The 17,587-nt window shown below is 49.1% G+C and overlaps 1 protein-coding gene across 1 annotated transcript; it reads left to right on the top strand.

The window, feature by feature from the left end:
- The first annotated feature begins 661 nt into the window (after positions 1 to 661).
- LOC125511645 (peroxidase 2-like) lies at positions 662 to 2,076 on the top strand. The gene is made up of 3 exons (XM_048677073.1): positions 662 to 912; positions 1,004 to 1,180; positions 1,286 to 2,076. Exons 1-3 carry the CDS (start codon positions 709 to 711, stop codon positions 1,847 to 1,849), a joined length of 945 nt encoding a protein of 314 aa, XP_048533030.1. The 5' UTR covers positions 662 to 708; the 3' UTR covers positions 1,850 to 2,076.
- Positions 2,077 to 17,587: the final 15,511 nt, after the last annotated feature.

Below are 17,587 nucleotides of genomic sequence, written 5' to 3'. Positions count from 1 at the left end.
TATGGAATGACTTTTCATGCTGTTGTGTTCCTCTATACTTGTGTGTTAATAAGACTATTTTTTAATGATGTTGCCGAGGATCATATGATAGAGATCATCGGATACATTGAATGCAGAATGACGCGTTTGTATCGTCGTCTAAGACGTTGAAGCGACCATGGATATTCCATTCCAGGTCTAATATGACCGTGCGTTGTGTGCATGATATACACACCCGTGCACGCACGTACAATGTTATGCAACACTTGGTCAAATAATAATATAGGGAAGTTTTTATTTTTTTGAAAAAATAATATAGAGAAGTTGACCTGGAACAAAGCTATACCTCAAAATAATGTGGAGTATTTTTCCCCACAAAAAAAAGAAAAGAAAATGACTATATAGTTTCTGAATTTCGTTGACTTGAGTGCCATCTATGCATGATACATCGATCCGTGCACGTACTTAGCAAAACATGTCTACTTGCTAGTAATATCCAAATTAATTAACTCCCCGCAAAACATGTCTACTCTAATTAATTTGCCTCTATGCAAAATACATCCGTGCACGATGTAGATCAAATAGCTAGCTCCTAGCAGTTGATGGAACGCCACAAAAATCCTAGGAATAGCTATATATATCTGCATGAATTGCAGGCCATTACATCCGCATCCACCACAAAAGTAAGTAGCTCTCCGGCCTATAGCGACCAACACGCAGGTAGTTGTGATGGCGTCTTCATCTCTGTCAGTGGTGCTGCTCCTTCTGTGCCTGGCCGCGGCGGCGTCGGCGCAGATGTCCCCGACGTTCTACGACGCGTCGTGCCCCGGGGCGCTGGCCACCATCAAGAGCAGCGTGGCGGCCGCCGTGAGCAGCGACCCCCGCATGGCCGCGTCGCTGCTCCGGCTGCACTTCCATGACTGCTTTGTCCAAGCAAGTCCTTCACACACTACTTGTTATTGTTTGGATCGGTTTCATTTGCTGAACACCAGCGGTTAACCCGTGCCTGGCTACGTACATGCAGGGCTGCGACGCGTCCGTTCTGCTGGCTGGCAACGAGCGGAACGCGTTCGGGAACGTGGGATCGCTGCGAGGCTTCGACGTCATCGACAAAATCAAGTCGAATGTGGAGCAGGCGTGCAAGCGCACCGTCTCCTGCGCCGACATCCTCGCCGTCGCCGCTCGCGATTCTGTCGTCGCGGTAAGAACTAACATGATCTTTCAACCCCTTTTTAATTAATAATCTGTTTGCATGCCTGTCACGGTTTCGAACTGAGGTTAGTACTCATCGGCTTTACTTGTGTAGGTAGGAGGGCCGTCATGGACAGTCTCTCTGGGGAGGAGGGACTCCGACACGGCTAGCGAGACACTGGCCAACCGTGACCTGCCTGCCCCATCACTTAGCGTCACCGACCTCATCACCCGCTTCGCCGCCAAGGGGCTCAACCACACCGATATGGTCGCCCTCTCTGGTGCGCACACCATAGGGCAGGCGCAGTGCAAGAACTTCAGGACCAGGCTCTACAGCGAGGAGAACATTGACCCGGCCTTGGCGACGTCGCGCAAGGCCACCTGCCCTCAGCTAACCGGCTCTGGCGACAGCAACTTGGCCCCATTGGACGATACGACCCCGGACATGTTCGACAACGCCTACTTCGTCAACCTCAAGCTCAATAAGGGGCTCCTACACTCCGACCAGGTGCTCTACACCCTTGCCGGTGGTGCCACCGAAGACATCATTGACGGCTTCGCATCTAACCAGGATGCGTTCAACAACGCCTTTGCCGCAGCCATGGTGAAGATGGGGAACATCAGCCCCTTGATTTTCCCACAGGGTCAGGTCAGGCGCATCTGCTCCAGGGCGAACTAAGAATTGCCAGCCAGCCATTTGCACCGAAATGATAGCGTCGACCATGCATCAATCTGCTGCTTTGAGATCGGAATTAGCCACATTTTTTTCTCCACAAAATGAGTCATCCATGTCTTTGCAGCAACTTGTGGTGCCACATACTCCATTATTTCTTGCCTTTTTTGTACCTATTGTAATTTTTTGGATCCCATTATTCTTCAATTTGATTCTCTTCTATACTTTGCTAATTATTCATAACCTATTCACATTTGTTTTTGTATAAAACGTTTTGTCAATTTTTTTTATGATTTCATAATTTTCTAAAGACAATAATCATGTCAAGTTTCCCAAAGTTTCACAGATTGTTCACAAATATTCCAATGAAATTTCACGAAAAGTTCAAGTTTTCACACTTTTCACGTGTGTTTCATATCTGTTCCACCACACATCTGTACCTCTTTTCAAGGAACGGGGTTCATTCTTTCATCCGATTAGATCAAAATTAATAGTTCAGTTAAAAATTCTAGCAAGACATAACAAAGAGTCGTCCCGTCTCTGGGTTGTTAGGAGAAAGGCAATGCCCACTGACATCTCCTCATGAACTATCAGCGTGGCTTTTGAGTACTACTATATTTGGGAAGATTATATGATAGAATGACTCACATACATTTCCTTTTTAGGAGAGTCCAACCTTCTCCTCCATCAAGTGCTGATGTTAACACCACTAGCTGGTTGGAATGGTCATGGTTGTTTACAACCGACAGACCTCTACATGACAGTGTTCGCATAATGCTAGTCATGACAGGGGCTGTTATTCCATTCATTAGATACAAAGTAAGATCATTCCTAACATCTCCCCTCCCCTCAATAGTTTTCGGTATTGCGGGAGTTGGACCGAAGAACATGCTCCAGCGGATCTCTTTTCCGCAATATCTTTTTTATAACCAACCAACCCCCCCCCCACCCACCCACACACACACCCCTATAGAGGCAGTAATCCATGAAGTGTTGGCGGGAGACAACCGACAAAAAAAACAAAAAGGAAAACAAGAAAAGGAATTATCCCAATTCATCGAGATCTTTTGCCGGGACAATAAGGAGAATAGGAGAACTCATTGGTTGGCTTGGGATAAACTAATGAGACCGAAAGGCGAAGTGGGTATGGGATTTCATGATCTGAGATTATTTAATCATGTGCTTATGGCTAACCAAGTTTGTTGGTTATTGGTTTATCAGCATCCACTATGTGCAAAGGTGATGAAGGCAAAATATTATCCTTGTGGCCATGTCCTGGATACGGTCTCCCCGCAAGCGATGTCGGTGACTTGGCAAAATGTTATGCATGGCCTTAAGCCGCTTCAAAATGGTGTCATTTGAAGTGTTTTGATGGTGCTAGTATAAATATTTGGAGAGGTAATTGTCTTCCCAGAGATTATATCCACACAAAAAAAATCTGTTTTGAAGAATTGAACTAGGCTTAAATGGGTGTGTGAGTTATTCATGAGAGGGTCTAGGAGATGGGATGAGAGAATTTCATCACACACATGTTTTATCACCACGATGTTGAGGAAATTTTAAAATTTCCTATTCAATCTGTGGGAGAGGGAGATTTTATTGCTTGGCACCATGAGAAAAATAGTTTTCTTTAGATTAAGAGTGCGTATAGGCTGGCGTTGAAACACAATGACAATAAGGTAGATTTTGGGAACTCCAGTACCACCATGAGCGGGGAATGGATGCTCTGTTGGGGAACGTAGTAATTCAAATTTTTTCCTACGATCACGCAAGATCTAATTAGGAGATGCATAGCAACGAGAGGGGAGAGTGTGTCCACGTATCCTCGTAGACCGAAAGAGGAAGTGTTTAGTAACACGGTTGATGTAGTCGAACGTCTTCACGATCCAACCGATTCAAGTACCGAACATACGGAACCTCCGTGTTCAGCACTCGTTTAGCATGATGACGTCCCTCGAGCTCTTGATCCAACAAAGGGTCGAGGGAGAGTTCCGTCAGCACGACGGCATGGTGATGGTGATGGTGATGTGATCCGCGCAGGGCTTCGCCTAAGCACTACGACGCTATGATCGGAGGAGTAAACTGTGGATGGGGGCACTGCACACGGCTAAGAGAACAACTGTTGTGCTTTGGGGTGCCCCCTTGTCCCCGTATATAAAGGAGGAGGGGAGGAGGCCGGCCACAGGGGGCGTGCCAAGGAGAGCGGAGTCCTACTAGGACTGGGTCCTAGTAGGATTCGCCTCCTTTTTTTTCCATCTACCGGATGGGGAAAAGGGGAAGGAGATGGAGTAGGAGAAGGAAAGGGGGGTGGCGCCCCCTACCCTAGTCCAATTCGGCCTCCTCCCTTGTGGGGGCCGCACCTGACCCTTGTGGGCTGGTTAGCCTCCCTCCTATGGCTCATATGGCCCATATCTTTCCCCGAGGGTTTCGACAACCCCTCTGGTACTCCGGTATGTACCCGATACACTTCGGAACCCTTTCGGTGTCCGAATACTACCTTCCAATATATCAATCATTACCTCTCGACCATTTAGAGACTCCTCGTCATGTCCGTGATCTTATCCAGGACTGCGAACAAACTTCGGTCACCAAAACACTTAACTCATAAATACAAATTGTCATTGAATGTTAAGCTTGCGGACCCTATGAGTTCGAGAACTATGTAGACATGACCGAGACACATCTCCGGTCAATAACCAATAGCGGAATCTGGATGCTCATATTGGCTCCTACATATTCTACGAAGATCTTTATCGGTCAAACCGCATAACAACATACGTTATTCCCTTTGTCATCGGTATGTTACTTGCCCGAGATTCGATCGTCGGTATCCTCATACCTAGTTCAATCTCGTTACTGGCAAGTCTATTTACTCGTTCCGTAATGCATCATCCCGTAACTAACTCATTAGTCACATTGCTTGCAAGGCTTATAGTGATGTGCATTACCGAGAGGGCCCAGAAATACCTCTTCGATACACGGTGTGACAAACCCTAATCTTGATCTATGCCAACTTAACAAACACCTTCGGAGACACCTATAGAGCATCTTTATAATCACCCGGTTACGTTGTGACATTTGATGGCACACAAAGTGTTCCTCCGGTATTCGGAAGTTGCATAATCTCATAGTGAGAGGAATATGTATAATTCATGAAGAAAGCAATAGCAACAAAACTAAACGATCATTATGCTAAGCTAACGGATGGGTCTTGTACATCACATCATTATCTAATGATGTGATCCCGTTCATCAAATGACAACACTTGTGTATGGTTAGGAAACTTAACCATCTTTGATTAACGAGCTAGTCAAATAGAGGCATACTAGGGATACTCTGTTTTGTCTATGTATTCACACATGTATTAAGTTTCCGGTTAATACAATTCTAGCATGAATAATAAACATTTATCATGATATAAGGAAATATAAATAACATCTTTATTATTGCCTCTAGGGCATATTTCCTTGAGTCTCCCACTTGCACTAGAGTCGATAATCTAGTTCACATCACCATGTGATTTAGGGCATCTCCAGCCGTTCGGCCCCCAAGGCGCCTAAATAGAGCGGCCTGGGGGTGTGTCGACGCTAGTTCGGCCCCTAAGGGCGACCTAGCTCCCAGTCACGCCCCCAAGCGCCGGCCCCAGGATGCGGGAAATTTGAACTAGGTCGTTCTCGCTCACAAAACACGCCACAAATCCGGCGATCGGACGTAGTCTGGCGTTACAAAAACAGAGTGCCGCACGCCGCAAGTTCGCGTGCGCAACGAATCACTCGGCGGGGTCGGCTCCAGGCGTTGGCGAAGTCGGCGTGCGCGGGCTCGGCGGTGTCGGAGCTGCTTCGGTGCTGGGCTGTGTCGGCGCGGCTTCGGTACTGCTGGGCGGCGATGTAGAGGCGTCGTTCGGGCTTGGCGTCCGTGTGGCCGTGGGCGCGGGAGCTGGCGTTATCGGCGTCGTCGGTGTTGCCGTCTGCATCTGGTTCAGGATGAGGCCACGCTCCGCCATGTACCACGCCCTGAGCTGCTCCTCGTTGCTCTGGAGCATGTCCGCACCGCCCATCAGAAAAGCCATGTCGGTGTTCCTCTTCTTCGCGGCGACGTTTGTTCGCAGTAGGTCGATGTTGGTCCGGAGCAGGTCGAGCTTGATGGCGCTGTTCGTCATCAGCGAAGACCACCGCACCTCGGTATTATCTTCACGTAGGACGGCCCGGGCCTGGGTGTCGGCGAGGCAATGCTCGATGGACTCCTGCACTCGCGCGGTTGCCGCGTCGGCGTTTTTTCCCTTCTTTGCCAATTTGTGGCCGTCCAGCTGCCCCTCTGACGCGCCTGGAGTCGTCGCGTCCGGCTTGTATGTCTCCTTGGCCTTGTCGAGGGTACGTCGGACTTCCGCCCACGTCTCGCACTTGTCAATGTGCTTGTAGACATGGAGGAACTTGAAGTCGGCGTCAAGGTTGTCGCGCCGATACATGGTGAACATGCGCAGCAACTGCGCGGAGGAACAAACAGTTGGCGGGCGGCGAGTGCAGACGACGAAGAGATGCCGGCGAACGGCGTGCATACCTGATCCTCAACGCTGGCGCCGCTCTCCGGGCGAGCCGCGACCTCCTCGACGATTCCATGCCATTTGTTGCACGCCCCTGGATACGCCCCCAATGGTTCACCATCGCCTTGGAGCCACGCTGCACGTAGACGCCTTTGAAGTACGGGTCGACGAGCTTCCGCTCGTCGAACTCGGCCTTGATGCGGTCCCAGTACGTCTCGAAGCTCTGGTTCGTGCCGGTGGTCGGGTCGAGGCAGACGACTTTCCATGCTTCGGCGAGGCATTCCTCCTCCTTGGACGTCCACTTGATGCGCGGTTCGCCTGGCCTAGCCGCCCGCTTCTTCTTCTGGCGCCCCTTCGTCGGATCAGGAGCCGGCTCCTGCTCCTCCTCCTCGTCCTTCTCCTCCTCCTCTTGTTCCTGCGCTTCGTACGCATCCTCGCCGTAGACATAGCCGAGCTCGGCCTCCATGTCGCCGCTGAGATCCACTACCTCGTCCTGGGTGGCGAACCTGGGAGACGCGGCGGCCGCGGTCGATCCTATCGCGATGATGTCCATGTCTGCTCCTGTGTCGTCGGTGTCGCCGAGGTGCGAGAACGGCAGCGGTCCACGGCGCAGATGGCGCGTCGGCGTGGACGCGTAGGTGGGAGACGAGTAGCTGTATGGAGGGTACTGCGCGCCGACGAAGGCGGGCGAGGGTGTGCGCGTCGCGGGGTGGCCATGGGGGAAGGTCACCTTTGGGTTGAACCCACCGTGCGCGTCGCCGTCGGTGTAGCCGGGCGACGACGATCCCCATGGGGATCCGACGCCTTGCTGTCCCCAGGGCGCGTACTGGGCGTGGCTGACGACGGGTGGGTTCATCATCCCCACGTGGTCGACCGATGAGGAGGACGCCGCCGCGAGCGCCGCTTTGTCGCGGGCCTTCTTGGCGATGGCCCTGTTCCGCCGGTCGGCGGTGACTGCGTCGCGTCGCTGAACTTCCACCCTCCACTCGGCGTTCGACATGCCCGGTGGCTTCAATGGCGGCGCCCTCGGCTTCCTCTGCTTCGGCTGGGCCACGGTGCCAGTCGTGGTTGCCGCCACGCGCGGCATGGCGTACTTCTTCGGCAGCATGGCGGCGACTGGAAGGCGAGCGGGAGGGGGTTTGGCGGGAGGAAGGGAGGGAATGGCGGGAGGAAGGCGAGCGAGCGAGAGGGATGCGAGGGAAAAGCGTCAAGAAACGGCGGGCAAAAGGCCCTCGGGTCGCCGCCAGGGCGGACCCACACGCCTTTTTCGCTTGTGCCGGCTCCACAAGCGCCCCCCCAGGGCGCCGGGTTCGGCCTGGGTCCGCCGGCACCAGTTTTGGCCCAAGCCGGCGAAAAACGGGCTTCTGGGGGCGCGACTAGGCCGTTTTTTTGGCGCCGGCGCGGCAAAAACGCCTGGGGAGGGCCTGTTGGAGGCGCGGCTGGAGATGCTCTTAACACTCTATAGTTCACATCGCCATGTGACCAATACCCAAAGGGTTTACTAGAGTCAATAATCTAGTTCACATCGCTATGTGATTAACAGCCAAAGAGTACTAAGGTGTGATCATGTTTTGCTTGTGAGAGAAGTTTAGTCAACGTCCGCCACATTCAGATCCGTATGTATTTTGCAAATTTCTATGTCTACAATGCTGTGCACGGAGCTACTCTAGCTAATTGCTCCCACTTTCAATATGTATCCAGATTGAGACTTAGAGTCATCCAGATCAGCGTCAAAGCTTGCATCGACGTAACCCATTACGACGAACTTTTTGTCACCTCCATAATTGAGAAACATATCCTTATTCTACTAAGGGTAATTTTGACCGTTGTCCAGTGATCCACTCCTGGATCACTATTGTACCCTCTTGCCAAACTCATGGTGAGGTACACAATAGGTCTGGTACACAGCATAGTATACTTTATAGAACCTATGACTGAGGCATAGGGAATGACTTTTCATTCTCTTTTTCTATTTTCTGCCTTGGTCGGGTTTTGAGTCTTTACTCAACTTGACACCTCGCAACACAGGCAAGAACTCCTTCTTTGACTGTTCCATTTTGAACTACTTTAAAATCTTGTCAAGGTATGTACTTATTGGAAAAACTTATCAAGTGTCTTGATCTATCTCTATAGATCTTGATGCTCAATATGTAAGCAGCTTCACCGAGGTCTTTCATTGAAAAACTCCTTTCAACCACTCCTTTATGTTTTTCAGAAAATTCTACATCATTTCGGATCAACAATATGTCATTCACATATACTTATCAGAATGGCTGTAGTGCTCCTACTCACTTTCTTGTAAATACAGACTTCACCGCAAGTCTGTATAATATTATATGCTTTGATCAACTCATCAAAGCGTATATTCCAACTCCGAGATGCTTGCACCAGTCCATAGATGGATTGCTGGAGCTTGCGTATTTTGTTAGCACTTTTAGGATTGACAAAACCTTCTTGTTGCATCATATACTACTCTTCTTTAAGAAATCCATTAAAGAATGCAGTTTTGACATCCATTTGTCAGATTTCATAAAATGTGGCAATTGCTAACATGATTCGGACAGACTTAAGCATCGCTATGAGTGAAAAAATCTCATAGTAATTAACACCTTGATCTTATCGAAAACCTTTTGCGATAAGTCGAGCTTTGTAGATAGTAACACTACCATCAGCATCTGTCTTCCTCTTGAAGATCCATTTATTATTCATGGCTTGCCGATCATCGGGAAAGTCAACCAAAGTCCATACTTTGTTTTCATACATGGATCTCATCTCAGATTTCATGGCTTCAAGCCATTTCGCGGAATCTGGGCTCATCATCGCTTCCTCATAGTTTGTAGGTTTGTCATGGTATAGTAACATGACTTCTAGAACAGGTTTACCGTACCACTCTGGTGCGGAACGTACTCTGGTTGACCTACGAGGTTCGGTAGTAACTCTATCTGAAGTTTCATGATCATCATCATTAACTTCCTCACTAATTGGTGTAGGCATCACTAGAACTGATTTCTATGATGAACTACTTTCCAATTCGAGAGAAGGTACAATTACCTCACCGAGTTCTACTTTCCTCCAACTCACTTCTTTCGAGAGAAACTCCTTCTCTAGAAAGGATCCATTCTTAACAACGAATAGCTTGCCTTCGGATCTGTGATAGAAGGTGTACCCAACAGTTTCCTTTGGGTATCATATGAAGATGCATTTCTCTGATTTGGGTTTGAGCTTATCAGGTTGAAGCTTTTTCATATAAGCATCATAGCCCCAAACTTTAAGAAACGACAGCTTAGGTTTCTTGCCAAACCATAGTCCAAACGGTTTCGTCTCAATAGATTTAGATGGGGCCCTATTTAACGTGAATGCAGCTATCTCTAATGCATAACCCCAAAACGATAGTGGTAAATCGGTAAGAGACATCATAGATCGCACCATATCTAATAAAGTGCGGTTATAATGTTCGGACACACCATTATGCTGTGGTGTTCCAGGTGGCGTGAGTTACGAAACTATTCCACATTGTTTCAAATAAAGACCAAACTCATAAATCAAATATTCTACTCCGCGATCAGATTGTAGAAACTTTATTTTCTTGTTATGATGATTTTCTACTTCATCCTGAAATTGTTTGAACTTTTCAAATGTTTCAGACTTATGTTTCATTAAGTAGATATACCCACATCTGCTCAAATCATTTGTGAAGGTCAGAAAATAATGATACCCGCTGCAAGGCTCAACACTCATCCGACCACATACATCGGTTGTATTATTTCCAATAAGTCAGTGGCTCGCTCCATTGTTCCAGAGAACAGAGTCTTAGTCATCTTGCCCACAAGGCATGGTTCGCAAGCATCAAGTGATTCCAAAATCCCATCAGCATGGAGTTTCTTCATGCAATTTACACCAATATGACCTAAACGGCAGTGCCACAAATATGTTGCACTATCATTATCAACTTTGCATCTTTTGGCATCAATATTATGAATATGTGTATCACTACGATCGAGATTCAATAAACCATTCACATTGGGTGTATGACCATAGAAGGTTTTATTCATATAAACAGAACAACAACTATTCTCTGACTTAAATGAATAACCGTATTGCGATAAACATGATCTAATCATATTAATGCTCAACGCAAACACCAAATATCATTTATCTAGGTTTAATTCTAATCCCAAAGGTAGAGGGAGTGTGCGATGGTGATTGTATCAATCTTGGAATTACTTCCAACACAGGTCGTCAGGTCGTCCTTAACCACTCTCTGTTTATCTTGAAACTCCTATTTCAAGTTACTACTCATAGCAACTGAATCAGTATCAAATACCGAGGGGTTTCTATAAACACTAGTAAAGTACACATCAATAATATGTATATCAAATATACCTTTGTTCACTTTGCCATCCTTCTTATCCGCCAAGTATCTAGGGCAGTTCCACTTCCAGTGACCATCTCTTTTGTAGTAGAAGCACTCAGTTTTAGGCTTGGGTCTGGCTTTGGGATTCTTCATGGGAGTGACAACTTTCTTGCCATTCTTTTGAAGTTTTCCCTTTCTTTCCCTTGCCCTTTTCTTGAAACTAGTGGTCTTGTTAACCATCAACACTTGATGCTTTTTTTTTATTTCTACCTTCGCTGATTTCAGCATTGCGAAGAGCTTGGGAATCGTTTTCTTCATCCCTCGCATATTATAGTTCATCACGAAGTTCTAGTAACTTGGTGATAGTAACTAGAGAACTCTGTCAATCACTATCTTATCTGGAAGATTAACTCCCACTTGATTCAAGGGATTGTAGTACCCAGACATTCTGAGAATATGCTCACTAGCTAAGCTATTCTCCTCCATCTTGTAGGCAAAGTACTTTGTCAGAGGTCTCATACCTCTTAACACGGGCATGAGTCTGAAATACCAATTTCAACTCTTGGAACATCTCATATGCTCCATGTCGTTCAAAACATTTTTGAAGTCCCGGTTCTAAGCCGTAAAGGACGACGCACTAAACTATCAACTAGTCATCATACCGAGCTTGCCAAACGTTCATAACATCTGCATATGCTCCTGCAAAAGGTCCGTCACCCAGTGGTGCATCAAGGACATAATTCTTCTGTGTAGCAATGAGGATAATCCTCAGATCATGGATCCAATCTGCATCATTGCTACTTTCATCTTTCAACTTATATTTCTCTAGGAACATATCAAAAATAAACGGGGAGCTATAACGCGAGCTATTGATCTACAACATAATTTGCAAATACTATCAGGACTAAGTTCATGATAAATTAAAGTTTAATTAATCATATTACTTAAGAACTCCCACTTAGATAGACATCCCTCTAGTCATCTAAATGATCACGTGATCCATATCAACTAAACCATATCCGATGATCACGTGAGATGGAGTAGTTTTCAATGGTGAACATCACTATGTTGATCATATCTACTATATGATTCACGTTCGACCTTTCGGTCTCAATGTTCCGAGGCCATATCTGCATATTCTAGGCTCATCAAGTTTAACCCGAGTATTCTGCACGTGCAAAACTGGCTTGCACCCGCTGTATGTGATCGTAGAGCTTATCACACCCGATCATCACCTGGTATCTCGGCACGACAAACTGTAGCAACGGTGCATACTCAGGCAGAACACTTATACCTTAAAATTTAGTGAGGGATCATCTTATAAAGCTACCACCGTACTAAGCAAAATAAGATGCATAAAGGATAAACATCACATGCAATCAAAATATGTGACATGATATGGCCATCATCATCTTGTGCCTTTGATCTCCATCTCCAAAGCACCGTCATGATCTCCATCGTCGCTGGCTTGACACCTTGATCTCCATCATAGCGTCGTTGTCGTCTCGCCAACTATTGCTTCTACGACTATCGCTACCGCTTCGTGATAAAGTAAAGCAATTACATGGCGATTGCATTTCATACAATAAAGCGACAACCGGCTCCTGCCAGTTGCCGATAACTTTTACAAAACATGATCATCTCATACAACAATTTATATCTCATCATGTCTTGACCATGTCACATCACAACATGCCCTGAAAAAAACAAGTTAGACGTCCTCTACTTTGTTGTTGCAAGTACGTGGCTGCTACGGGCTTCTAGCAAGAACCGTTTTTACCTACGCATCAAAACCACAACAATTTTTCCTCAAGTGTGCTGTTTTAACCTTCAACAAGGACCAGCCTTAGTCAAACTCGATTCAACTAAATTTGGAGAAACAGACACCTGTCAACCACCTGTGTGCGAAGCACGTAGGTAGAACCAGTCTCATGAACACGGTCATGTAATGTCGGTCCGGGCTGCTTCACCCAACAATACTGCTGAATCAAAGTAAGACGTTGGTGGTAAGAAGTATGACTATAATCGCCCACAACTCTTTCTGTTCTACTCATGCATATATCATCTACGCATAGACCTGGCTCAGATGCCACTATTGGGGAACGTAGTAATTCAATAAAATTCATACGATCACTCAAGATCTAACTAGGAGATGCATAGCAATGAGATGGGAGAGTGTGTCCACGTACCCTCGTAGACCGAAAACGGAAGCGTTTAGTAACGCAGTTGATGTAGTCGAACGTCTTCACGATCCAACCGATCCAAGTACCAAATATACGGCACCTCCGTGTTCAGCACACGTTCAGCACGATGACGTCCCTCGAGCTCTTGATCCAGCAGAGGGTCAGGGGAGAGTTCTGTCAGCACGACGGCATGGTGACAGTGATGGTGATATGATCCATGCAGGGCTTCGCCAAAGCACTACGACGTTATGGCCGAAGGAGTAAACTATGGAGGAGGGCACCGCACACGGCTAAGAGAACAACTGTTGTGCTTTGGGGTGCCCCCCTATCCCCGTATATAAAGGAGGTGGGGTGGACGCCGGCTGATGAAGCCATGTACCTAGGGTAGGGGCACGGACCTGTCCAAGAGGCCCTACCCTAGGACATCCCTAGGAGAAGTCACCTTTCAATCGACTTGAAGGTATCCCACTTGACGGATTCAAGACACTCGACCAGAAAGCTATCACTCGACCATGAAGCCAACCACTCGACCGCCAGGAGACCTATAGTCACTCCGCAGGCAAACGGTCAGCTGTTAAGTAGTCTTTATGGTCATTATAGCACTTTATTAGGGGTGTTACCAGTAACGCCCAACCTTAAATGTACCTTAAACCCTGCATTACTGAGGGTAGGAGGGGGCCGGCGAACTCTATATAAGCCACCCCCCTCCTCAGTATGAAGGGTTCGCACCCCTGTTATTCACACGCCAGTAATCCAGTCGACCGCCTCTGGGCACCGAGACGTAGGGCTGTTACTTCCTCCGCGAAGGGCCTGAACTCGTACATCTTGGTGTGTTTACAACTTCCCAATAGCTGAGATCTAGCCTCTCCATACATACCCCCTACATCACTGTCAGAGTTAGAACCACGACAGTTGGCACCCACCGTGGGGCAGGAATCTTAGCGCCTGATTGGAGAAGTTGCGTTTTTTCCGATCCCTTTGATCATGGTTTCGTGCGGAGTTTTGGTGGAGGGCCGCGAGATCTGCCTCGGCGCGCTCACGTTCATCGCCGACGACTCCGCCTGGCTTCAGGAGGCACCACTCGACGTCGACGCGCTCCCCGTCCGCGGTGCGACGCATTTCCGCGCATGCGTTCGTGGCGTCCTCCCGCGGCAGCCGTCGACCCAGTATCGGTCGGCCCCCGTATCGTCTCCCCGCTCTGTCTCCCACCAGCGCAAGCGCTCCGGTCGGTCGAGACTTCAGAGGTGGGTGAGGCACACCGTGGCTCGCCAGTCGGCCGCCCCGCAAGTCGCGGCAATCAAGCCCGACGAATCCCTCTGCGGCCTATTCGACCTGTCGATTGGCTCCGCGGAGACCGCATCCGAGTGCGACAGCAGCGACCCCGCGGCTGAGATCCTGGCGGTCGATGGAATGCACGGTCCTCCCGGTATCCCTCGCGCTGATGGAGGCGCGGGTGGGGGCGACCCGTCGCATCCCCACGATGAGTATCTCCCCGAACCTCTCACGTCATCACAGCGAGAGGAGCTTCGCCGCCGGAACACGGACGCCCTCCGCACCCCTATTGTCGGAGAGTCCCCCGAGGCCCGGGCCTTGGAGGACGTGCGCTTGGCTAATTTGGCCGAGCGCACTCGACTGGAGAATCTCCAGCAAGCACTCGACGAGCAAGCGCGTCAGCGGGCTCCCGAGTCTAGTCAACGTCAGCTCTTCCCGCCGACGCAGGTATACCGAACCCCAGTTCAGAATTTGGCCGCCGCGGCCCATATAGCAGAATTGATTCAGCCCTCCCAGTCGGAGGCTGGCAGGGGCTTGTTACAGCTCAGAGCGTTGCTCCGGGCGGCAGGAAACCAGAATTCCGCTGTTTCCCAGTCGCGGAAAAGGATCCACAGTCGATCCGTTGCAACAGATACAGTCCAGTCGGCTCACAGCCCGTGGTCGCCCCCGAGGCGTGAGGGACGTGGCGACCGGCATGATCAGTACAGAAGGAATGAGCAGTATGATCACCGATCCGATCGTGATGATCGACGTTGAGTGCCAACCCCTCCCCCAAGGAGTGGGTCATATGCGCCTCGACATCGAGATGACAGGTGCCCTCATAGCGTTGGGTAGAGGATCCCCATCGACCCTAGGGACCCAGGCTTTGACGCGAGATCTGTCCTCGTTCAAGGCTTGGTTGACAGGAACAGGGCTCATCGGGAAGGCCAGAATAGAGATGCGCCCTCCAGCAGTAGAATACGTGTTTCAGGGCCAGAGTGTTTCAGTCGAGCCATCAGAGCCGCAGTGATTCCTCCCAATTTCAGGTTGGCGACTGGAATCAGCAAGTTCATCGGTGAATCTAAGCCTGACACTTGGCTCGAAGATTACCGAGTGGCTGTACAGATTGGCGGTGGCAATGATGAGGTGGCCATGAAGCATTTGCCTCTCATGTTAGAGGGCTCAGCCAGAGCGTGGCTAAATCAGTTGGCACCTAGCAGCATTTACACTTGGGAGGACCTCTCCCGAGTGTTTATCACAACCTTTGAAGGAACATGCAAGCGACCTGCAGGCCTTACAGAGTTGCGGTCTTGCGTGCAGAAGCCGAATGGAACTCTGAGGGAATACATCCAGAGGTGGATCACACTGCATCACTCGGTTGAGAATGTGCTAGACCATCAAGTAGTTTGTGCCTTCAAGGAAGGCGTTAAATACAGAGAGTTGAATCTGAAGTTCGGTCGAACTGGAGAGATGTCTCTGAATCGGATGATGGAGATTGCCACCAAGTACGGTAATGGTGAAGACGAGGACCGACTCCGGAGTGGCAAGCACAAGGCAGTTGCCCAAGAAACCGGAGGAAACTCCAGTCGGAAACAGAAGCGGAAGGCCGAGCCAGCCGCTCCTGGGGAGGCCCTGGCCGTAGCCCAGGGAAACTTCAAGGGAAAACCCAAGGGCACCTGGAAGCCCAAGAAAGTCAAGGATCAGGATGGAAATGATGTTTTGGATCTGCCATGTCACATCCACACCAAGAAAGATGAAGAGGGTAATTTCATTTACCCAAAGCATACCACTCGACAGTGCCGGCTCCTGATCCAGCAGTTTCAGGGCAAACAGCCCAAAGATAAGGAAAAAGAGTCGGACAGAGTCGAGGACAAGGAAGATAGCGACGACGGATACCCCCGAATCAATTCCACCCTGATGATTTTCGTTGATGTCGAAAGCAAAAGTCGACTGAAAGTCATTAACCGTGAGGTGAATATGGTTGCTCCGGCGACACCCAGTTATCTGAAGTGGTCTCAGACTGCCATCACATTCGACCAGTCCGATCACCCAACGCACATTGCCACCCCTGGGAGGCAAGCTTTGGTGGTCGACCCAGTTGTCGAAGGCACTCGACTGACCAAAGTCCTGATGGATGGTGGCAGTGGCCTGAACATATTGTATGCTGAAACATTGAAAGGGATGGGCATTCCGATGTCCAGGCTCAGTGCCAGCAACATGAGCTTCCATGAAGTCATTCCTGGAAAGAAAGCCGAGTCACTCGGCCAGATTGCTCTCGACGTGGTTTTCGGTGATTCAAAGAATTACCGCAGTGAAAAGTTGACATTTGAGGTTGTAGACTTCCAAAGTGCTTATCATGCTATTCTGGGCCGGCCAGCTTATGCACGCTTCATGGCTCGACCATGCTACGTATATCTCAAGTTGAAGATGCCCGGCCCAGAGGTGTGATCACCGTTACCGGCAATTGGAAGAAAGCAGAAGAGTGTTTTCAGAAAGGATCGAAGATTGCTGACGCTCAGATGGCAGTTGTTGAGCTACAAGAGTACTAGAAGACTGCTGATCCGAGTGAACTACTACGAGCCAAGAAGCCTGCTTCAGAATCTGCTTTTCAGTCGTCCGATGAAACTAAGACAGCTCACATTCACCCGACCGACCCCGACGCTGCTCCGACTCACATCTCGACGACGCTCGACTCCAAATAGGAAGAAGCGCTCATCCAGTTCCTCCGTGAGAACTGGGACGTCTTCGCATGGAAGCCTTCTAACATGCCTGGAGTTCCCAGGGGGCTGGCTGAGCACCGTCTACGAGTCGACCTGAAGTTCTAGCCCGTGAAAGAACATCTTCGACGGTCCGCCATCCAGAAGAGGAAAGCTATTGGCGAGGAGGTGGCTCGGCTCTTAGCAGCAGAGTTCATCCGAGAGATCTACCACTCCGAGTGGCTCGCCAATGTTGTCATGGTCCCCAAGAAGGACAAGTCACTTCGCATGTGCATTGACTTTAAACATATCAATCGGGCCTGCCCGAAAGATCATTTTCCTCTCCCCCGCATCGACCAGATAGTCGACTCGACTGCGGGATGCGAGCGGCTATCTTTTCTAGATGCCTATTCCGGGTACCATCAGATCCGTCCGTATGGACCCGACGAGATCAAAACAGCTTTCATCACTCCATTCGGATGCTTCTGTTACGTCACCATGCCGTTCGGCCTCAAGAATGCCGGAGCCATGTTCATGAGAATGATTCAGAAGTGTCTACTCACTCAAATCAGTCGGAATGTGGAGGCATACATGGATGATATTGTGGTCAAGTCACGGAAAGGTTCCGACCTGCGGGCTGACCTTGCTGAAACCTTTGCCAACCTCAGGAGGTATGATATCAAGCTCAACCCGTCAAAGTGCACGTTCGGAGTTCCAGGT

This window comes from Triticum urartu, chromosome 5, assembly GCF_003073215.2.
Source record: "Triticum urartu cultivar G1812 chromosome 5, Tu2.1, whole genome shotgun sequence".
NCBI classification, from domain to species: domain Eukaryota; kingdom Viridiplantae; phylum Streptophyta; class Magnoliopsida; order Poales; family Poaceae; genus Triticum; species Triticum urartu.
The sequence above is the reverse complement of the archived record's forward strand: the minus strand, read 5'-3'. Positions and strand labels throughout refer to the sequence as shown.